The following is a 23,988-nucleotide window of genomic DNA, read 5'->3' on the forward strand; positions in this document are numbered from 1 at the left end:
TTTCCAAATTTGCTGGCATATTGAGTGCAGCACTCACAGCATCATCTTTCAGGATTTGAAATAGCTTAATTGGAATTCCATCACCTCCATTAGCTTTGTTCATAGTGATGCTTTCTAAGGCGCACTTGACTTCACATTCCAGGATGTCTGGCTCTAGGTGAGTGATCACACCATCGTGATTATCTGGGTCATGAAGATTTTTTTGTATAGGTCTTTTGTGTATTCTTGCCACCTCTTCTTATTATCTTCTTCTTCTGTTAGGTCCATACCATTCCTGTCCTTTATTGAGCCCATCTTTGGATGAAATGTTCCCTTGGTATCTTGAATTTTCTTGAAGAGATCTCTAGTCTTTCGCATTTTATTGTTTTCCTCTATTTCTTTGCACTGATCACTGAGGAAGGCTTTCTTATCTTTCCTTGCTATTCTTTGGAACTCTGCATTCAAATGGGTATATCTTTCCTTCTCTCCTTTGCTTTTTGCTTCTTGTCTTTTCACAGGTATTTGTAAGGCCTCCTCAGACAGCCATTTTGCTTTTTTGCATTTCTTTTTTTTGGAGGGATGGTCTTGGTCCCTGTCTCCTGTACAATGTCATGAATCTCCATCCACAGTTCATCAGGCACTCTCTATCAGATCTAGTCCCTTAAATCTATTTCTCACTTCCTGTGTATAATCATAAGGGATTTGATTTGGGTCATACCTGAATGGCCTAGTGGTTTTCCCTACTCTCTTCAACTTATGTCTGAATTTGGCAATACGGAGTTAATGATCTGAGTCACAGTCAGCTCCCCGTCTTGTTTTTGCTGACTGGATAGAGCTTCTCCATCTTTGCCTGCAAAGAATATAATCAATCTGATTTCAGTGTTGACCATCTGGTGATGTCCATGTTTAGAGTCTTCTCTTGTGTTGTTGGAAGAGGGTGTTTGCTATGACAAGTGCGTCTTCTTGGCAAAACTCTACTAGCCTTTGCCCTGCTTTATTCTGTACTCCAAGGCCAAATTTGCCTGTTACTCCAGGTGATTCTTGACTTCCTACTTTTGTATTCCAGTCCCTTATAATGAACATCTTTTTTTGGGTGTTAGTTCTAGAAGGTTTTGTAGGTCTTCATAGAACTGTTAACTTCAGCTTCTTCAGCATTACTGGTTGGGGCATAGACTTGGATTACTGTGATATTGATTGGTTTGCCTTGGAAACGAATAGAGATCTTTCTGTCATTTTTGAGATTGCATCCAAGTACTGCATTACAGACTCTTTTGTTGACTATGATGGCAACTCCATTTCTTCTAAGGGGATTCTTGCCCACAGTAGTAGATATAATGGTCATCTGAGTGAAATTCACCCATTCCAGCCCACTTTAGTTCACTGATTTCTAAAATATCAATGTTCATTCTTGCCATCTCCTGTTTGACCACTATCAATTTGCCTTGATTCATGGACCTAACATTCCAGGTTCCTATGCAATATTGCTCTTTACAGCATTGGGCCTTACTTCCATTACCAGTCACCTCCACAACTGGGTGTTGTTTTTGCTTTGCCTCTGTCTCTTCATTCTTTCTGGAGTTATTTCTCCACTCTTCTCCAGTAGCATATTGGGCACCTACTGACCTGGGGCATTCATCTTTCAGTGTCCTATCTTTCTGCCTTTTCATAGTGTTCATGGGGTTCTCAAGGCAAGAATACTGAAGTGGTTTGCCTTTCCCTTCTCCAGTGGACCACGTTTTTTCAAAACTCTCTACCATGATCCGTCCATCTTGGTTGGCCCTACATGGCAAGAATCATAGTTTCATTGAGTTATACAAGGCTGTGGTGAATGTGATCAATTTGATTAGTTTTCTGTGATTGTGGTTTTCAGTCTGTCTGCCCTCTGATAGAGAAGGATAAGAGGCTTATGGAAGCTTCCTGATGGGATAGATTGACTGAGGGGGAAACTGGGTCTTGTTCTGATGGGTGGGGCCATGCTCAGTAAATCTTTAATTCAATTTTCTGTTGATGGGTGGAGCTCTGTGTATATATAGTATATATTACATACTATAGATATTGACTATTTCATCACAACCATTCATGTGTTTACTGCAGTTACATAATAAGTCTTGAAATTGGGTAAACTAATTTCTCCTACTTTATTATTTTTCAAAACTGTTTAGGCTATTGTAGTTTTCTCACCTATCCTTATGAATTTCAGAATAATATTGTCCAAATCTACAAACATCTGACAAAGATACGCTGTAAATATGGGTATAACTGGCATCTTTACTAAGTTGAGCCTTCAGCTATTTTTATCAGTCGTGGCTGGTGGTGGTAGTTATGTTGCCTTTTGGATTTTTAACCAGACAAAATCTTTGCTGCACTGCTAAGAGTCATCTGTGGTCATAACCTTCAAAGAGTGTAAGAGTGAAAGTTGTTCAGTTGTGTCTGACTCTTTGCGACCCCATGGACTATACAGTCTGTGGAATTCTCTAGGCCAGAATACTGGAGTGGGTAGCCTTTCCCTTCTCCAGGGGTTTTTTGCAATCCAGGGATAGAACCCAAGTCTCCCCCACTTCAGGCGATTCTTTACCAGCTGAGGCTCAAGGGAAGCCCAAGAGTCATTTCATCTCCTGGCTATATTCTTACGCAAGGAGGGTACTCACGGATCCTAAGGTATTAAGGCTGAGGCAGAAAATAGGTGAGCTTACTGCACAGGGTCCAACAAGATGCCTGTCAACCCATCCCGTCTCCCACTCACTCCCAGGAGAGGGACCTCTTAGCCTCCAGCTAGCTAGGGACAGGGTTTAGGGGCATGACCTCCGCTCCAGCGGCCGAAGTTCCTCCTAGGCGCGTGGGGGCGCTCTAAAGTGGCTGCAGGTCCAAGCGGCGCTCTTTCTCAGCCTCTTTGGTCCGGACTGAGGCTTTCGGGACGGCGGTGGGAAGATGGCGACCTCCAGGGACCGGCTTGGAACCTTGGAGGCAGAGGGGAGCTCAGGTCGCCAGGGATACTCGGGAGTCGAGGTGGTGCTTTCTTCTGATCCCGCCACCCCCGCCCCGCTGTGCCCTCACGGTGGGTCCGCGTCTGGGCTCTGCCTGGCTGTCGAGCGCCAAGGGGCGTGGTTAGCCTGAGGGCGCCTGGGGCATTTAGGGCTCCCAAATTTTTATCTGCCTCTCTCTCCCACTGAGTATAGTTCTAGAAGACGCTCCTTCCTCGGGAAGTTGAGCTTTTCCACTTACTTAAGAAACCTTCAAAGAAGCCTTCCTGTTGTGATTTTGGCTCCATCGCGGTGACATCTTTTTTAAAGGGACGAGGCAGAGGCTAGGCACAAAGGATGTGTGTTATCGAGTAATTCCCAGTGCCAAGTACTTGGATATTTCATTTGTTGATTTGCTTTATTTTTAGTTAAAAAAAAGTTAGGGAGGCGCGAAATCATGAATTCTGCTTAGAAACCAGACCCAGGTTTTCTCTAACTCGCGGAGAGAGAGTGTGTCCAAATCTAAAAGCTGAGGGTTTCACTGAAAAAATAACTGAGCGGAGGTAACAGTTGTTCGAACTCTGTTGTGTCAGGACCTAGACGGTTCACCATGTGGACTGCAACTGTACTGGCACTAGCATTTTCTTTCTGGAGAGACTGGTTTTCAAAATATATTTCCTAAGTAGTCGGTGCCTGAATGTTGTGACTTTCGGTAAAAAAAAAAATCTATATCTATCTCAAAGTATTGCATTTAAGCTCAGAAGGTAAAGCGTCTGCCTGCAATGCGGGAGACCCGGGTTCGTTTCCTGGGTCTGGAAGATCCCCTGGAGAAGGAAATGACAATCCACTCCAGCACTCTTGCCTGGAATATCCCATGGACGAAGGAGCCTTTTAGGCTACAGTCCATGGGGTCGCAAAGAGTCGAACACGACTTCACTTTCACTTTCATCCATAAAACTAAAACATTTTATTTAAGGTCGGTGAAAACTAGAAATTTGATTGATATCGACTGTTTGACATGTTTTTTCTCTTGGAACTAGGACCTACTCTTCTGTTTGTAAAGGTGAACCAAGGGAAAGAAGAAACACGGAGGTTTTATGCCTGCTCAGCTTGTAGAGACAGAAAAGATTGTAATTTTTTTCAATGGGAAGATGAAAAGGTATATCACCTTTTTGGATATATTTATTTATTTTTGACGTGTGTGACATTTTGTTGAGAATGTATGAGATAAACCTCTTAAGAGATGAAGATACCATGTTTTTTGGTCCAGAGATTGGAATTTATATTTACTTTGAACTTACTCTATTGATGTCTTAAACTACTGTCTCAAAGAATGAATTTCCTTTAAAACTTTCTGAGGTATTAATATTGAGTTTGCAAATATAGATTTCTTTGTGAAGAATGCAAGTCATGATCATTCCAGGAAATGTTTTAGAAAAACCCTTTTTGGGAAGTGTTTGCATCAAAGATCCTTTTTTCAGCTACTGGATGGCTGAGGAAGGCACTTAGAGATACATTTATGAGCTTGGTATCCTCTTGGCTCAGTGCCAATTCAAGTTTCTGAAAGTTTTGACTAGAAAACTTTCAGCTTTGTTAGGTTTATTGGCAAACAATCTGTGTGCCACTCTTTTGTAGACTTGTTAAGATCACCATGTGTGAATTAATCTCTCAGTGCTTCAATACGTTGTTTACTATTTGAAACTGTTCTAGAGTTTCCCCAGGTTAATGTCTTTTGTTTTCCCCTGAAATGAATGCCTGTTTACCGCTTTGAGCTGCTTGAGTTTCTGGCTTCTTGGTGTTTGAATATGATACCACTTTTTCTAGGATATTAGCCAGTTTGATGATTTACTAAGTGGGTTTTGTACTTTCTTTCAGTTGTCAGGAGCCAGACTTGCTGCCCGGGAAGCCCATAACCGAAGCTGTCAGCCTCCTTTATCCCGATCTCAGTGTGTGGAAAGGTACTGATGGGATGTCACTTTTAATTTATTATCCCATTGTTGATTTTTTTCGCTGTGCCTTCAAGTTTACTTTAAGTAATTAGTGTATTTTTGTTGTGGTAAAATGTATATTTAACATTTGCCAGTTCAGTTGCTCAGTCGTGTCAGATTCTTTGTGACCCCGTGAACCACAGCACGCCAGGCCTCCCTGTCCATCACCAACTCCCAGAGTCCACCCAAACCCATGTCTATCGAGTTGGTGATGCCATCCAACCATCTCATCCTCTGTCGTCCCCTTCTCCTCCTGCCCTCAATCTTTCCCAGCACCAGGGTCTTTTCAAATGAGTCAACTCTTTGCATGAGGTGGCCAAAGTATTGGACTTTAAGCTTCAGCATCGCTCCTTCCAATGAACACCCAGAACTGATCTCCTTTAGGATAGACTGGTTGGATCTCCTTACAGTCCAGGGGACTCTCAAGAGTCTTCTCCAACACCACAGTTCAAAAGCATCAATTCTTCAGTGCTCAGCTTTCTTTACAGTCCAACTCTCACATCCATACATGACCACTGGAAAAACCATAGCCTTGACTAGACGAACCTTTGTTGGCAAAGTAATGTCTCTGCTTTTTAATATGCTGTCTAGGTTGGTCATAACTTTTCTTCCAAGGAGTCAGCGTCTTTTAATTTCATGGCTGCAGTCACCATCTGCAGTGATTTTGAAGCCCAGAAAAATAAAGTCTGACACTGTTTCCACTGTTTCCCCATCTATTTGCCATGAAGTGATGGGACCGGATGCCATGATCTTCATTTTCTCAATGTTGAGCTTTAAGCCAACTTTTTCACTCTCCTCTTTCATCAAGAGGCTCTTTCCTTCTTCTTCACTTTGTGCCATAAGGGTGGTGTCATCTCCATATCTGAGGTTACTGATATTTCTTCCAGCAATCTTGATTCCAGCTTGTGCTTCCTCTAGCCCAGCATTTCTCATGATGTACTCTGCATACAAATTAAATAAGCAGGGTGACAATATGCAGACTTGATGTACTCCTTTTCCTATTTGGAACCAGTCTGTTGTTCCATGTCCAGTTCTAACTGTTGCTTCCTGACCTGCATACAGATTTCTCAAGAGGCAGGTCAGGTGGTCTCATAGTCCCATCTCCTTCAGAATTGGCAGGTCAGGTGGTCTCATAGTCCCATCTGTTTCAGAATTTTCCACAGTTTATTGTGATCCACACAGGCAAAGGCTTTGATGTAGTCAATAAAGCAGAAATAGATGTATTTCTGGAACTCTCTTGCTTTTTCGATGATCCAGCGGATGTTGGCAATTTGATCTCTGGTTCCTCTGCCTTTTCTAAAACCATCTTGAACATTTGGGATTTCACGGTTCACATATTGCTGAAGCCTGGCTTGGAGAATATTGAGCATTACTTTCCTAGTGTGTGAGATGAGTGCAATTGTGTAGTAGTTTGAGCATTCTTTGGCATTGCCTTTCTGATCACATGGACCACAGCCTTGTCTAACTCAATGAAACTGAGCCATGCCATGTGGGGCCACCCAAGATGGCCAGGTCATGGTGGAGAGGTCTGAATGTGGTCTACTGGACAAGGGAATGGCAAACCACTTCAGTATTCTTGCCTCAAGAACCCCATGAACAGTGTGAAAAGGCAAAAAGATAGGACACTGAAAGATGAACTCCCCAGGTTGGTAGGTGCCCAATATGCTACTGGAGATCAGTGGAGAAATAACTCCAGAAAGAAAGAAGGGATGGAGCCAAAGCAAAAACAACACCCAGTTGTGAATGGGACTGGTGATGGAAGCAGGGTTCGATACTGTAAAGAGCAACATTGGATCAGATCAGATCAGTCTCTCAGTCGTGTCCGACTCTTTGCGATCCCATGAATCGCAGCACGCCAGGCCTCCCTGTCCATTAACAACTCCCGGAGTTCACTCAGACTCACGTCCATCGAGTCAGTGATGCCATCCAGCCATCTCATCCTCTGTCGTCCCCTTCTCCTCCTGCCCTCAATCCCTCCCAGCATCAGAGTCTTTTCCAATGAGTCAACTCCTCGCATGAGGTGGCCAAAGTACTGGAGTTTCAGCTTTAGCATCATTCCTTCCAAAGAAATCCCAGGGCTGATCTCCTTCAGAATGGACTGGTTGGATCTCCTTGCAGCCCAAGGGACTCTCAAGAGTCTTCTCCAACACCACAGTTCAAAAGCATCAATTCTTTGGTGCTCAGCCTTCTTCACAGTCCAACTCTCACATCCATACATGACCACTGGAAAAACCATAGCCTTGACTAGACAAACCTTTGTTAGCAAAGAAATGTCTCTGCTTTTGAATATGCTATCTAGGTTGGTCATAACTTTCCTTCCAAGGAGTAAGCGTCTTTTAATTTCATGGCTGCAGTCACCATCTGCAGTGATTTTGGAGCCCAGAAAAATAAAGTCTGACACTGTTTCCACTGTTTCCCCATCTATTTGCCATGAAGTGATGGGACCGGATGCCATGATCTTCATTTTCTGAATGTTGAGCTTTAAGCCAACTTTTTTACTCTCCACTTTGACTAGGACCATAGCCTTGTCTAACTCAATGAAACTAAGCCATGCCCGTGGGGCAACCCAAGATGGGCAGGTCATGGTGGAGAGATCTGACAGAATGTGGTCCACTGGAGAAGGGAATGGCAAACCACTTCCGTATTCTTGCCTTGAGAACCCCATGAACAGTATGAAAAGGCAAAATGATAGGATACTGAAAGAGAAACTCCCCAGGGCAGTAGGTACCCAATATGATACTGGAGATCAGTGGAGAAATAACTCCAGAAAGAATGAAGGGATGGAGCCAAAGCAAAAACAATATCCAGCTGTGGATGTGACTGGTGATAGAAGCAAGGTCCAATGCTGTAAAGAGCAATATTTCATAGGAACCTGGAATGTCAGGTCCATGAATCAAGGCAAATTGGAAGTGGTCAAAGAAGAGATGGCAAGAGTGAATGTCAACGTTCTAGGAATCAGCAAACTGAAATGAACTGGAATGGGTGAATTTAACTCAGATGACCATTATATCTACTACTGCGGGCAGGAATCCCTCAGAAGAAATGGAGTGGCCATCATGGTCAACAAAAGAGTCCGAGATGCAGTACTTGGATGCAATCTCAAAAACGACAGAATGATCTCTGTTCGTTTCCAAGGCAAACCATTCAATATCACAGTAATCCAAGTCTATGCCCCAACCAGTAACACTGAAGAAGCTGAAATTGAACGGTTCTATGAAGACCTACAGGACCTTTTAGAACTAACATCCAAAAAAGATGTCCTTTTCATGATAGGGGACTGGAATGCAAAAGTAGGAAGTCAAGAAACACCTGGAGTAACAGGCAAATTTGGCTTTGGAATACGGAATGAAGCAGGGCAAAGACTAATAGAGTTTTGCCAAGAAAATGCACTGGTCATAACAAACACCCTCTTCCAACAACATTGCATAGGAACCTGGAATATTAGGTCCATGAATCAAGGCAAATTGGAAGTGGTCAAACAAGAGATGGCAAGAGTGAATGTCGACATTCTAGGAATCAATGAACTAAGATGGGCTGGAATGGGTGAATTTAACTCAGATGACCATTATATCTACTACTGTGGGCAGGAATCCTTTAGAAGAAATGGAGTAGCCATCATGGTCAACAAAAGAGTCCAAAATGCAGTACTTGGATGCAATCTCAAAAACGACAGAATGAAGTGGCGATAATTATATTAACAGTGTTGTGCAACCATCACACCACTATGTTCCTCACCCCAAAGAGAAATTCTGTCACTGTTAAGTAATAACTCTCCATTGCATCTTCCTCCAGTCTGTGATAACCTCTGATCTACTTTTTGTCTCTATGAATTTGACCATTCTGGGTACTTAAGATAATGGAATCATCCGTATTTGTCCTGTTGTATATGGCTTATTTCACTTAGAGTAGGGTTTTCAAGGCTCATCCATGTTGTAGCATGTATCAAAACTTCATCCTTTTTATGGGTGAATGATATTCCTTTGTATATGTGTACCACATCTTGTCTATCCATCAGTGGACACCCAGATGTTTCCACCTTTTGGCCGTTGTATGTAATAGTCAACGCATGTTGGTGTATAAATAGTTTGAGTCCCTGTTTTCATTTCTTTATATATATCTCTAGGAGTAGAATTACTGGATCATATGATAATACTGTTTAGTTTTTTGAGAAATTACCAACCCGTTTTCTACAGTAGCTGCACCATTTTACATCCCCCCCAGCAGTGTAGGCAATGGCACCTCACTCCAGTACTCCTGCCTGGAAAATCCCATTGGACGGGGGAGCCTGGTAGGCTGCAGTCCATTGGGTCGCTACGAGTCAGATACGACTGAGCGACTTCACTTTCACTTTTCACTTTCATGTCTTGGAGAAGGAAATGGCAACCCACTCCAGTTTTCTTGCCTGGAGAATCCCAGGGACGGAGGAGTCGGGTGGGCTGCCGTCTATGGGGTCACACATAGTCGGACACGACTGAAGTGACTTAGCAGCGGCAGCAGCAGCAATGTAGGAGGGTTCCAGTTTCTGCATGTCTTTGTTAATGTGTACTATTATTATTTTTTGCTAGGAGAGACATCCTAGCTGTTGTGTAGTGGTATGTCATTATGCTTTTGATTTTTGTTTTCCTTCTGTATTAATGGTGTTGACCATCTTTTCAAATGCATTTTGGCCATTTATATATCTTCTTGGAGAAATGTCTATTCATGTCCTTTGTCTACTTTAACAAGGTCATTGCTGTTTTTGTAGTTGAGCTGCAGGAATTCTTTATATGTTCTAGGTGTGTGTGTGTGCATGCATGCACTCAGTCGAGTCTGACTGTTTGTGACCCATGGACTGTAGCTCACCAGGCTCCTCTGTCCATGGGATTCTTGGGCAAGAATATTGGAGTGGGTTGCTACTCCAGGGGATCTTCGCAACCCAGGGATTCAACCTGAATCCCTTGTGTCTCTTGCATTGGCAGGGGGATTCTTTACCACAGGAGTGTATCAAAGGGTCTCATCTTTCAATTTTTTTTGTTGTTGTTGTGTGTGCTTTTGTTATCATAGCTAAGAATCATTGCCAAATCCAGTTCCATGAAGATTTACTGTAATCTTCTTTATTGAAGTAGTATTAATAAAAGAACTAAACATTTTTTAAAGCTATAACATCTGTCTTTAAAAATCTACATTTTTAAAATGTTTTATTGGGTTAACTGGAATTGAGTCACAGGTTTAATTTGTTGGTAAACTTGTGAAGAAAATTCATCCTTTCCTTTGTGGTAGGCATTGTGCTGTATGTGCTGGGAGATGCTTCTTACCAAGCCTCTAGTCTGGGTTGCTGATGACAAACAGGTTTTCACTCTCGTGACAGCTCTTTCTGGTTACCTGGGCTGCTGTGTTGAGAAGGATTCTGAAGTCTTGTCTAGGTTAAGTGGAAAGGATACTGGGATCTGTTAAAAATGTCTTCCTGAGCTTTTAATAGATTTTAAAGTCCTTTGATGGAGGTGACTTTTTTTAAGATAACTCTATTGCCCCTTAACTACAGTACTTAGTCATATCTACTTAATTTACGGGAATTAACTTGGTATCTACTTAATTTATGGGAATTAAATCAATAACGAAAAACGTTGAAAGGAGAATTAATGAAAATTCGGTATCACTGAGCCAGGCATTATGTGAGGTGTTTTCCATGAGAAGTGAAGTGAAAGTCACTCAGTTGTGTCCAACTCTTTGCGACCCCAAGGACTGTAGCCCACCAGGCTCCTCTGTCCATGGGATTCTCCAGGCCAGAATACTGAAGTGGGCTGCTGTTTCCTGCTCCATGAGATACTATTTAATCCTGCCAAGGTGGTTTACTTAGATGAAAATTGAGGCTTGGAGAAGTTAAGTTAACCTCATCAACTTCATACTACTAGAATGACTGAGCGGTGACTCAAACTTATGCCTCTCTGATTCTGAAGTGGTATTTTTAAGCATGTAGTTCAGTTGAGTTCAGTTAAGTTGCTCAGTCGTGTCCGACTCTTTGCAACCCCATGAATCACAGCACGCCAGGCCTCCCTGTCCATCACTAACTCCTGGAGTTTACCCAAACCCATGTCCATCAAGTCAGTGATGCCATCCAACCATCTCATCCTCTGTCGTCCCCTTCTCCTCCTGCCCCCAATCCCTCCCAGCATCAGGGTCTTTTCCATTGAGTCAACTCTTCACATGAGGTGGCCAAAGTATTGGAGTTTCAGCTTTAGCATCATTCCTTCCAATGAACACCCAGGGCTGATTTCCTTTAGGATGGACTGGTTGGATCTCTTTGCAATCCAAGGGACTCTCAAGAGTCTTCTCCAACACCACAGTTCAAAAGCATCCATTCTTCAGTGCTCAAACCAGATAGTAATTAATATATGATGTGTAGTAATTTAATTTAAGGAGATTTAAGAATATAAAAGTTATATAGAGATATATTATTATGAGGTTATTGTAACGAGATAGAATAAATGCAGAAAGTAGAAAGTAGGAAAGCATCATTGTGGTTTCTCCTTTTGAAGCCATCACTTTGGTCATTTTCTAGTACTTCTGGCCTTTTTCCTGTGCAAAGGGGTTGTGGTCATAATGTGTACTTAGTTTTGTACTCAACCATGTCACTTTTAGCTAATAAGCATGTATTTCATGTTATTGCATAAAAATATTGGTGATTCAGTTAAACTCCATAAGAAAATTTAGATGATCTTCTTTCCTTACATAATAAGATTTTAGCCTGGAGCTAAACCACTGTGCAAATCTTTGTACTGCCAGAGTATGGATTTTGATACTGAAGAATTTTTGAAATGCATATTTCATGATAATTAGAAATAAAAACACTGGCTAGAATATGAAAATATTAAAATTTTTTCAAAAGGTTATTTCCTGGGGGCCATAATTTCATCTGTTCCAGTGCTGATTATTGAGAGCTTGTCTTAAATCATCTGTGATCCAAAACCTCAGATTTTGTTTCCCAGGCCTCTGTCCGTTTATCTATCCTTCCATCCATCCAGTCATTTATTCATTCTTTGGTGAGGACTCAAAAAGAACTTAAAATGCTAGTAATAATGGAGTTGAGATATATTTAAAAATAATACAGTTCAAAGAAGAATGTACTGTGTTGCCAGTATTCTTAGAAAAAACTGGGTATTTTGGAAGGTCAGAAGCTTTACAGATTACTTGTGCCTTCACTAACTGATTTCAGTTTAAGGATATGGTATTTAAATAGGTTTTGGAGGATTGGTAAAAGTTTCCACTTTTTAAAGTGTAGTGTCATTGATTTTACTGTATCACTTTATAGCTGATGCTCTTATGCTTTCTTATTTGCTTGCTACAGAGTGAAAAGTTTGAAATTAGTCATTCTTCAAAATTAAAAATGTTGCCTTTCTAAAACCAAAGCTTATTAAATTACCTGTTCTATGCTATTAATTGCATATTCTTTTAGTGTGTCTTCAGTTTGAGACTAGCAAATTATTTTTGTGTGTAATGGACCTAAGGATGACATACTATTACTTGAGATTATAATTGTTTTCTAATTTAATTTTATACAACTCATTTGTGTTATCTTATTAAGTAACTATATTTGAAAGTGTTAAAATGCATTTAAACATTATATCTATTCTATAAAGCACACTTTTATCTGTTACTGTGACATAGCATTAGCTTTTCATTGATGTACTTTTGAAGTTGTTAGAAAAGAACAATTGTAGTTATTGAGATAAATTGACCTTTGCTACTTGATTTTTATTATGGAACTGGCAGTGCTGCACAGACTTCTAAGTTCTACAATATAGGATTTGATAATCATTTTCCTAATGTTACTCTTTGAACCATGCTTTATATTTCATATGTGTTCAGCTGACTGATTTACATTTTGTGCCTGAGACTTGACTTTCCTTACAGTTTTTAGCTGCCTGGTATGTATTCTATTATGTAGTATGGTGGCATCTTTATCATGATCCCTGAAGTCTTAGAGAAGATATATTTTAATGCTAAAATCAGCATTAATTTATGTGCATCCAGATAGTTTTGTTTAGTTGATAATTCATTTGGTTATATTTTTTTCAGAGCTCATTTAAACTCAGATTTTCAAGGTCTGCTATTAGGGAAATGCCATAAACATAATTTGTCTACTCCTGGAAAGGCAAATGGAACGTCAAATGGAGATCAATAAAAGTGACATTCAGAATGCTAGCCTGCAGTTTGTGAGTCATGCTGAGCCGTGCAGCAGAATGAATTTCTTCTTGCCCCCGGGTGTGTGTAGTAAGTACAAATGAGGAGGGAGCGCTGAGTAATCCTTCGCTCTGGAGAGTCTCATCTTCTTCCTACCAAGCTTAAAAAAACTCTTATGTCTGAATGTTACATAAAGCCATGTCGTTGAATGATGATGTAATTTTGAATAGAAATATGCCTAAGATCTCAGTTGATCTTGTCAAGAGAAGGTTACTAAACTAGCAATAAAAACTTTCTGAAGGATAGTTTTGACCAGACACAAAATATGTAAGTGGAGGTTCATTTAACATTGTTCTTTTTCTTTTCTTAAAAATAATTATACTAAGTGCCTTAAGATAGTCCCATGTAGTTAGTGAATTGCCACACTAGCCCCTGGCTTTGAACTTTAGTCTCTTCCTGGTGATTTGCACTTCTCCTGCCTTCAGTTGGCTTCAATGGGTGTGTGATAGGCAGTCTTTTTGACTGTTTTTAAGTAGCAGAAGCTGACATATCATCATGTCTTTGGGGAGCTTCCTTTCTCCTTTTTCCTGTAAGGCCTTTGATTGTTTTTGTCATTCATTCAATGATGAGTATTTACTTCTCTGATATCAAAAGTGTGCTTCGGTTCCCAGGGCTTCTTCAGGCGGTGCTAGTGGTAAAGAACCTGCCTGCCAGTGCAGGAGTTGTAAGAGATGTGGGTTTGACCCCTGGGTTGAGGAGATCTCCTGGAGAAGGGCATGGCAACCCACTCTAGTATTAATGCCTGGAGAATCCCATGGACAGAGGAGCCTAGCGGGCTACAGTCCATAGGGTGGCAAAGAGTCAGACACAACTGAAGCAACTTACATGCCTCAGCTCTGTTGCTCTGGTTTGGTCCTTGACTGCAGTACAATAACTTTGTGTTTCGGGACTGAGTCATAGGATGATGGCAGTGACACTCCACCTACAGTCTGGCTGGTGGCAGTTTTAAATCATGTCTCAATATCCTTGATGCTAAAATATGAAAATATATGCATCTTAGAAGTGATGAAATAGGCTGATTGGATTTTGCTTTTGTGATCCAGTCTTTCTTCTAATGGGTGGGTTTATTTAGCCTGTTTGAATGGTAGGTACGATAGATACGCTTGGTCCTGGTTTTGTTGTATGATTTTTATTGCTTCTTTTTATTCTCTTTCACTCTATGGTCTGTGTTTGCTTTTATTTTTTTAATGTGTGTTCCTTCTGTATTTTTGTTTTCATGGTTGCCTTTGTGGTTTTTTAAACCAGATTTAATTTTTATGTTGCCTTCCTTCATCTAAAAATGAGAAATGGTGACTTTATATATTTCTCCTTCTTCTGTCTTTCCTTCTCTATAGTTACTATCTGATTTCAGTTGATTATTTCTTTTTAGGGTTAACCTCATACCTTTGATTATTGCTTATAGCACTTTTACTTGATTTTTCAGTTTTAAATTATATTTGGCCTTTGGCTCTAAAACATGAGAAAATCACTGTACTTCTGCTAACTTCCCCTTTCTCTTCCCCTTCTTCTGCTGGTTTTATTTGGATTTTTATTGTTTCCATTTTATACTCTGATACTCATATTTTTTTCTCATATTAGTCTGTGGTCAAATGGATTTAGTGCTGACTGACAGTCTACTGTTGTTTCATTTGGCTGAAATTTATCCTCCAGCAGTTTTAATTCTTTCATAAAAAAGGCTTTTATTAATTAAAAAATAATTTACATCAAAATATCCATGTGGCTATTGTGTGATTCCATTTATATTAAAACATGTATTAATCATAATAACTTCTTTTCTGTACAACTTTTGTTTTCCAACTAGCTAATAACAGTTTTGAGTTTATTTGTTTTGTAATGACTGTCTGTTTAATTATTTATGTGCTTCAGAAATGATTCAACTGCAAACTCTCTGCCTGTTGTCCGAACTCCCTCAAAACATTTAGATGTAGCATAATCTCTTAGCTTCACCTTCTTGAAGAAATCTGTCCTCAAACTTTCTGAACTGCTCCTGACTGGAAAAGTTGCCCTTTCTCCTTGACATCCAACTGTCCAGCAGTTTCTGCATGAAGTACCCAGATTACAAAACTGTATAACCCGTATTCTTCCAAGTCCAAAAATATTTAATGCCTTTATTCTTTGTTGGTTTTTTTTTTTTGCAATTAGAAATTTAATCTCTGTTTTTTTCTTTTCAGTCAGTTCAGTTCAGTTCAGTTGCTCAGTCATGTCTGACTTTTTGCGACCCCATGAATCGCAGCACGCCAGGCCTCCCTGTCCATCACCAACTCCTGGAGTTCACTCAAACTCACGTCCATCGAGTCGGTGATGCCATCCAGCCATCTCATCCTCTGTTGTACCCTTTTCCTCCTGCCCCCAATCCCTCCCAGCATCAGAGTCTTTTCCAGTGAGTCAACTCTTCGCATGAGATGGCCAAAGTACTGGAGTTTCAGCTTTAGCATCGTCCAATAACAAAACTTGCTTCCTAAGGCACTTTTATCTAAGAAATTGCTGGGAGAAATATTAATAACCTCATATACTCAGATAACACCACCCTTATGGCAGAAAGTGAAGAAGAACTAAAGAGCCTCTTCATGAAAGTGAAAAAGGAGAGCAAAAAAGTTGGCTTAAAGCTCAGCATGCAGAAAACGAAGATCATGGCATCTGGTCCCATCACTTCATGGCAAATAGATGGGGAAACAGTGACTTTATTTTTTTGGGCTCCAAAATCACTGCAGATGGTGACTGCAGCCATGAAATTAAAAGATGCTTACTCCTTGGAAGGAAAGTTATGATCAACCTAGACAGCATATTAAAAAGCAGAGACATTACTTTGTCAACAAAGGTCCATCTAGTCAAGGCTATGGTTTTTCCAGTAGTCCTGTATGGATGTGAGAGTTGGACTATAAAGAAAGCTGAGCACTGAAGAATTGATGCTTTTGAACTGCGGTGTTGGAGAAGACTCTTGAGAGTCCCTTGGACTACAAGAAGATCCAACCAGTCTATCCTAAAGGAGATCAGTTCTGGGTGTTCATTGGAAGGATCGATGTTGAAGCTGAAACTCCAATACTTTGGCCACCTAATGCAAAGAGCTGACTCAATGGAAAAGACCCTGATGCTGGGAAGGATTGAGGGCAGGAGGAGAAGGCGATGACAGAGGATGAGATGGTTGGATGGTGTCACCAACTCAATGGACATGGGTTTGGGTACGCTCCGGGAGTTGGTGATAGACAGGGAGGCCTGGCGTGTTGTAATTCATGGGGTTGCAAAGAGTTGAACACGACTGAGCGACCGAACTGAACTGAACTGAAGTTTGTTATTAGTCTTTGTTAGTTTGATTAGTATGTGTCTCGGTGTATTTGTCCTTGGGTTTATCCTGTATGGGACTCTCTGTACCTCTTGAACTTGCTTATTTCCTTTTCCATGTTGGGGAAATTTTCAGCTATAATCTCTTAAAAATTTTCTCATACCCTTTCATTTTCTCTGCTTTTGGGACCCCTATAATTTGAATGTTAGTGCATTTGATATTGTCCCAGAGGTCCATGACACTCTCCTCAATTCTTTTCATTCTTTTTACTTTATTCTGCTCTTGAGGAGTTATTTCCACCATTTTCTCTTCCAGCTCACTGATTTGTTCTTATGTTTCAGATATTCTGCTATTGATTACTTCTAGAGTATTTTTAATTTCAGTAATTGTGTTGTCTCTGTATGTTTATTCTTTAATTCTTCTAGGTCTTCGTTAATTGATTCTTGCATTTTCTCCATTTTGTTTTCAAGATTTTTGATCACCTTTACTATCATTATCCTGAATTCTTTTTCAGGTAGTTTGCCTCTTTCCTGTTCATTTATTTGGACTTCTGTGTTTCTAGTTTGTTCCTTCATTTGTGTGGTATTTCTCTGCCTTTTCATTATTTTTTTTTTTTTAACTTACTGTATTTGAGGTCTCCTTTTCCCAGGTTTCAAGGTTGAATTCTTTTTTCCTTTTGGTTTCTGCCCTCCTAAGGTTGATCCAGTGGTTTGTGTAAGCTTTGAATAGGGTGAGGTTTGTGCTGAGTTTTTGTTTGTTTGTATGTTTTCCTCTGATTGGCAAGGCTGAGTGAGGTGGTAATCCTGTCTGCTGATGATTGGGTTTGTATTTTTGTTTTGTTTATTGTTTAGATGAGGCCTCCTGCACAGGGTGATACTGGTAGTTGGATGATGCCGGGTCTTGTATTCAAGTGGTTTCTTTTGTGTGGGTTCTCACTATTTGATAGTTCTCTGGTAGTCAGGGTCTTGGAGCCAGTGCTCCCACTCCAAAGGCTCAGGGCTTGATCTCATGAAATGGGCTGTTGTCCACCATAAAATGCCTGTGGTACTGCACACAGTTCCTAGTCTCCAGGTTCCAGTAACTCATTGTCAGAAGATTGTTGGCACAGGATCAAAACCAAATTTCTCTGCTTAACTTTAAGTGCTCGAGAGATGAAGGATTCCTCTGAGTCCTCCAAAGTGCTGGCTTAATGAGTTACTGGTCTCTGTGACTCCAGCTCCAAAACCCTGTGGAGCAGCAGAAAAGCCCCCAAGAAGGGCACTTCTGCACACCAGCCTGTGGAACCCCAGAGATCAGCAGGACAGAATGTTTTGCTGTTTTGCACGTGAGCTTCTCAGAACTGCCTCCATCAATAGTGCTAAGAATAGAGGAACTTTGTGGGAACATTTTTTCTTTTAAGAGGTAATTTTTCTTGCTAAGTATGCCATAAGAAATTGAAGAATGATCTTAATTTCTCATTTTAAAATGACTGTCTTACTGAGCCAGACTGGTTAACACTTCCAAGTTGGAATACATGGATTTGTCAATAAATTTAAAGGTGATAGTAGTCTCCATTACTATTAAGTTGTTTGAGTAATATATTATATTCACATTTTAAATGAATATTGATCTTTATCCAGTGGCTAAATTGGAGCATCTCAATTCTTACGAAATCGCTGATCCTTTTCTACTTTAGGTATGCAGCCAGACATAAATTCTAGCCAACATTGTACAGTTTTTTGTACCTTTACTTCCTCATACAGCACTCTTTGGGCTTCCCAGGTGGTGCTAGTGGTTAAAGAACCAGTCTGCTAATGCAGGAGACATAAGAGACACAGGTTTGATCCCTGGGTCGGGAAGAGTCCCTGGAGGAGAGCACAGCAACCCAATCCAGTATTCTTGCCTGGAGAGTCCCATGGACAGAGGAGTCTCGTGGGCTACAGTCCATAGGGCTGCAAAGAGTTGCACACGACTGAAGTGACTTAGCATGCATGCTTGCACGCGCAACACTCTTTAAGAAGTAATACTTTTTGCATATTAAAACTGGCAAAAATCAAATGCCTTTAAAGTCACCAACTGAGACTGTATTGCTTTGTGTTTTGTCGCGTCTTGAAGGTACTTGAAGTTTATCGAGTTGCCCTTGTCTCAGAGAAAGTTTTGTCAGAGCTGTCAGCAGTTGCTGCTGCCGGATGATGAGGAGAAGCATCATGAACATCAGGTAGTGGGTGATGTTTCTATCACCCAGTTAAAAAGGCCCAGTAAACTCCTCTATCCACTGGAAAACAAGAAGACAAATGCCCAGTATTTGTTTGCTGACCGGAGCTGTCTGTTCTTGGTAGACCTGCTCTCGAACCTTGGATTCAGAAGAGTACTGTGTGTTGGGACCCCAAGGTATGTGATAACAGTGTTTTAAAGGCTTCTCCCATCACCACTTTCTAAACTGTAAGAAAATGTAGTGAGTAGTTATTTGCTGTATAGAGGGTACAACGTGCAACCTTAAGTATACAGTGTAGTCCTTCTCTGAAGGAGTTTGTAATTTTTATTCCATTCAAGAGAAATCTTTCCAGATTTGTGATGTATGGTAGAAGATTCTGGTTTGAATCTTCAGTTATTTACTATTAATTCTAGAGTTTTCTGTTTTAGATGAGATCCAGCATTTAAAAATACTTCAAAATTGAAACTTTGCCTATACCTGCGAAATTTTCTTCAGTGTTTCATTGAAATGTTAGAAATATCAGGAGACCACTGATGGGTTTTTTGTTTGTTACATGTGACATTAGTCGTTTCTTACTAAATTTGCTTTCACTAATTGCTTTAGGTTACATGAGCTGATCAGGTTGAAAGAATCAGGTGGCACGAAGTCTAACATTAGAAGCCTTTTATTGGATATTGATTTTCGGTAGGTTTACAAAGTATAATATTTATTCTCCTTCATTGTGTTCTGTTTTTTTTTTAATGTTTTCCTTTTACTAATCCTGTTATAATCCTTTACTTAATATAGAAGTAGTAATTGTTTATAAGGTATTTTTTCAGTTAGATAAACTCAACATGTAAAAGTTAAAGGCACTCAGTTGTGGCCGACTCTTTGCGACCCCATGGACTACACAGTCTGTGGAATTCTCCAGGCCAGAATACTGGAGTGGGTAGCCTTTCCCTTCTCTAGGGGTTCTTCTCAACCCAGGGAGTGAACCCCAGTTTCCTGCATTACAGGAGGATTCTTTACCAGCTGACAGGGAGGCAGTAGGCTTTTTGCTAGTATGCTTCCTAAATTTTTTCTGTGAATGTATCTAGTTGTCTTTGGCTTATAATTTAGACATACATTTCTATTGAGTGAAATTTCTTCTTATATACTTACTTTTCAAGGGTAATTCTGAATTTCGTCTAGGATTTTGTTTTATCATAATGTCTTAAATGGGATAAGATGTGTATTTTAATATTTTTAATGAAGGATGTGCATACTACCTTTCACTGGGTGAAGCCTGGAGTGAAGGGAGTGCTAACTAGGAAATAGGTTCTGAGGCGGAGGCTAATTAATAAGCAAACAGATAAGCTTTGTGGGAGAGAATCAGAATTTAAACAGCACCTGATATGTTCGAACAAACAGATGAGACAGTGGACCACGTTTTGAGTCTTCCCTCTGGTTGTAATTGAGAAAATACAGATTTTTGATTTACAGCACAGGATGGCAGATGTGTCCATCCACGGACTCTCTGATTCTGTAAACTTGAAGCACTCTTCCTGTTTTCTGTAATTGTTTGAATTCTAGGAGTTCATGGTAAGTCTGTGAGACACCATGTCCTTAGTATATTTTTCTTGTTCTTGAGTGTATTGAAGGAATGAGTCTTTAAGTTTTTTTTTTAATCTGATAGAACCTATTTGGCCAATAGTCCAGTAGTTGTTGTGTTCTCTCCAGCATTACTCAGATTCTCTGTGAAATTACATATGCTTTTTCTCCCTAAAAACAAGGCAGACAGAATTTTAAAGTGTAGAAGTCACAATAAAAAGTACAACTTTCATCATTTATTTTTCTTTAGATTTCCAGGTTAGCTTTGGGTTATCTACTGTAAGCCTGTATGTGTCTCAGAAATAACCCACATTTTCTGCAACTCATTCCTTATTAACAAGACGAGCACACTCTTTACAAATACCTATTTGATGTTAGTAATCTTTGGGAAAATGAAATTCCACGAGTGATAATACAGACTTCTTAAAGATAAACTCAATTTATTTTTTTAAACTGAGATATAACTCATTTTAAATAGACCATTTTAAAGTGTGTATTTTAGCAGTTTTTGGTATATTCACTGTTTTGTATCTGCATTCTATCACCCATAATTGCAGAACATTTTTAATCACGCTAAAGAGAGACTCCTTACTTCTCCTGATAAGCTCCTTACTCCTCCTGATAAGCGTCAGTCTTCTTTCTTTCATTCGGATTTGTCTCTTCTGGATATTTTATATAAATGGAATCCTGCAATATATGCCCTTTGTGTCTGACCTTTTTCACTTAGCATAATGTTGTCAAGATTCCTCCATGTTGTAGCATCTAAGTGTACTTCCTTTTATGACCATATACTATTCCATTGAGTGAATATATCAATTTCTTTTTTAACTACCTTGTTTATTTCCTAAAGTATTATTAAATGATTATAAAGGTATTATTTTAAAGGTAGAAATTTAACTTCTGAATTCTTATAATAACATGAAATATTAACTATAACTGATATTTAGTAAATGCTTGTCACATATCAAACCCTATTCTAAATTCTTTGGTCCCCACAGTAGCCCTCTAGGATAGATACTATTAACATTCTCCTTTCCTCAGAACAGAAAACTGAGGTACAAAGAAATTAAATAACTTGACCAAAGTCACAGTCATAATTGTCCTATGGTAATCCTATGTTTAACTTCCTGAAGGACTCCCAAACTGTTTTCCAAGGTGACTGCACAGTTTTTCTTTCCCAACAGCAGTATATGAGAGTTCCAGTTTCTTCACATGCCCATGAACACTTGTTACTGTCTGTCTTTTTGAAATAGTGTCTCATTGTGGTAATGATGTTGAGCATCTTTTCATGAACTTATGGCCAATTGTTTATCTTTTTGGAGAAATGTCTATTCAGTCATTTGCTCAATTTTAAAAATTGATTATTTGTCTTATTGTTGAATTGAAAGAGTACTTAATGTATTCTGGGTACTAGACTCATATATAATTCATAAATATTTTCTCTCATTCTGTGAGTTGTCTTTTCACTTTTATGTAGTCAAAAGTTATTCTCTTTTCTTTGGTTGCTTGTGTTTTAGGTGTCATACCAAGAAACTATTACTAGTCTAAAAGCATGAATATTTATACTTCTTTTCTTCTAAGAGTTTTTAATTTTTAGTTCTTACATTTAGTTAATTTTGAGTTAATTTTTTAGTAGGATGTGAGGTAGGGGTCCAGTTTCATTCTTTACATGTGGATATCCAGTTGCCTTGGCATCATTGTTTAAATGATTATTCTTTTCCCATGGAATGCTCTTGGAACCTTATTGAAAACCATGTGACCATATCTGTGTGGATTTATCTGTAGACCTTAGATTCTGTTCCATTTATCTGTGTCACGTGACCATGTATCTGTGGATTTATCTGTAGACCTTAGATTCTATTCCATTTATCTGTGTCTGTCCTTATGCCAGGCCCATGCAATCTCAATTGTTGTTTTGTAGTGAGTTTTGAAATTGGGAAGTGTATATCTTTCAACTCAATTCTTTTTTGAGATTATTTTGGCTATTGTGGGCTTATTACATTTCTGTATGAATTTTAGAATTACCTAGTCAGTTTTTGTAAAAAGCTAGCTGAGCTTTTTAATAGGAGTCACATTGAATTTGTAGATCAATTTGAGGGGTTGTTGTTTAGTTACTTGGAGAAGGCAGTGGCAACCCACTCCAGTCCTCTTGCCTGGAAAATCCCATGGACGGAGGAGCCTGGTAGGCTGCAGTCCATGTTACTAAGTCGTATCCAACTCTTTTGTGACTCCATGCACTATATAGTCCACTGGGCTTCTCTGTCCATGGGATTTCCCAGGCAAAAACACTGGAGTGGGTTGCTATGTCTTTCCCCAGGGGATCTTCCTGACCCAGAGGTCAAACCCACATCTTTCCATCTTAAGTGTTCTGTTTCATGAATATGAGCTATCTTTCCATTTATTTAGCTCTTCTTTAATTTCTTTAAACAATATTTTATAGTTTTCAGTGTGCAGGACTTGCACTTCTTCTTTAAATTTATTCCTAAACACTTCATTCTTTCTGTTGTTTTTGTAAATTAAATTTTAAAAAAATTTTATTTTGTGTTGTTCATTGCTCATGCCCTGATTTACTTGCTTTTTTTTTAAAGTTGCAATAAAATATACATAGTATAACATTTACCATGTTAGCCAGTTTTTTAAGTATACCATTCAGTAGTGTGAAGTAAGTGAAGCATATTCCCATCAGTGTGCACTGTTCTCCAAAACTCTTTTTTGCATCTTATCTGATTTACTAGTATTATTTTTTTAAGTTAATCATTGTCACATTAATTTTTAAAAATTGCTTAAAAAGAACTTCTAAGTCTTATTACTGTTTTACTTTTAACTTGAAAGATTTATATTGTGCTTTGACTCTTTTGCCTTAAATGCCATACCTTGCAGTTTCACCTTTCTTGAGCCTATAGTTAAATCCCCTGGTCTAAGTAGGGAGTAGGTGATGTAGATAAAGTTGTTGTATAACCTATGGAACACACAGATGCTTTTTTCTTTCTGTGTCTGCAAACCTCTGTGTGTTGCAAACAAAAGCTGAAGGTATTGAACTATGGTCTCCTGGCTTAGCTTCTTTGAAAGCTACTCTATTTTTGAGTCAGTTCTATAAAAGGTCAGCACTGAGTGCTAAGAGAGAGCAGGTTTAACTGAAATATGTTACTAGTCAGAATGAACTCTGCCTGTTGCCTGTATTTACATTATGATGGAGTGTGGGGTTGGTTCACATTTTTCACAGAGACCACAATTAAATCAGGGAAACATTCCTGTGTAGTATAGTGTGGCAGTAGATAGTTCCTTCGGCACTTTGAATTTGGCTTGTTGTTGCCCTACAGAAGGTCTTTGCAGAGCTGCAGAGAACCATCTCAACTCTAGGGCTCTGTGTATACGTGCTGTACATGTTCTTTCCTTTCCTTCCCTCCCTCCTTCCATTTATTTTTGCCTGCATTGGGTCTCTGGGTATGGGCTTTCTCCAGTTGCAGCAAATGGGCATCTTATTGCAGTGGCTTTTCTTGTTGCAGAGCACAGGTTCTAGAGTGCAGGCTGAGATGCTGTGGCTCGCAGTCTTAGTTGCCTTGTAGCATGTCAAATCTTCCTGGACCATGGGTAGAATCCATGTCCCCTGCATTGGCAGGTGAATTCTTAACCACTGGACCACCAGGGAAGTCCTAAATGCCCTTTTCTGAACATCTAAGATATGAACTTCATAAAGAGATGGAAATACCAGATCACCTTACCTGTCTCTTGAGAAATCTCTGTGCAGGTCAAGAAGCAACCGTTAGAACCGGACATAGAACAATGGGCTGGTTCAAA

At 39.6% G+C, this 23,988-nt stretch overlaps 1 protein-coding gene across 5 annotated transcripts in view; it reads left to right on the forward strand.

The window, feature by feature from the left end:
* Positions 1-2,870: 2,870 nt before the first annotated feature.
* The window catches only part of ZCCHC4 (zinc finger CCHC-type containing 4), a 50,742-nt gene continuing 29,624 nt past the window's right edge, over positions 2,871-23,988 (forward strand). For 4 of the 5 annotated variants that reach the window (XR_009736944.1, XM_061419829.1, XM_061419832.1 and 1 more), the window contains exons 1-5: positions 2,871-3,034; positions 3,980-4,098; positions 4,815-4,897; positions 18,522-18,797; positions 19,225-19,305. Coding sequence is in view for 4 of the 5 variants with exons in the window: in XM_061419829.1 (XP_061275813.1) it covers positions 2,908-3,034; positions 3,980-4,098; positions 4,815-4,897; positions 18,522-18,797; positions 19,225-19,305 (686 nt within the window). In the remaining variant the exon portion in view is untranslated. The remainder of the gene's footprint in view (positions 3,035-3,979; positions 4,099-4,814; positions 4,898-18,521; positions 18,798-19,224; positions 19,306-23,988) is intronic. The other variant, XM_061419830.1, reaches the window with a different exon arrangement.

This window comes from Bos javanicus, chromosome 6 (genome assembly GCF_032452875.1).
Source record: "Bos javanicus breed banteng chromosome 6, ARS-OSU_banteng_1.0, whole genome shotgun sequence".
Classification (NCBI taxonomy): Eukaryota; Metazoa; Chordata; class Mammalia; order Artiodactyla; family Bovidae; genus Bos; species Bos javanicus.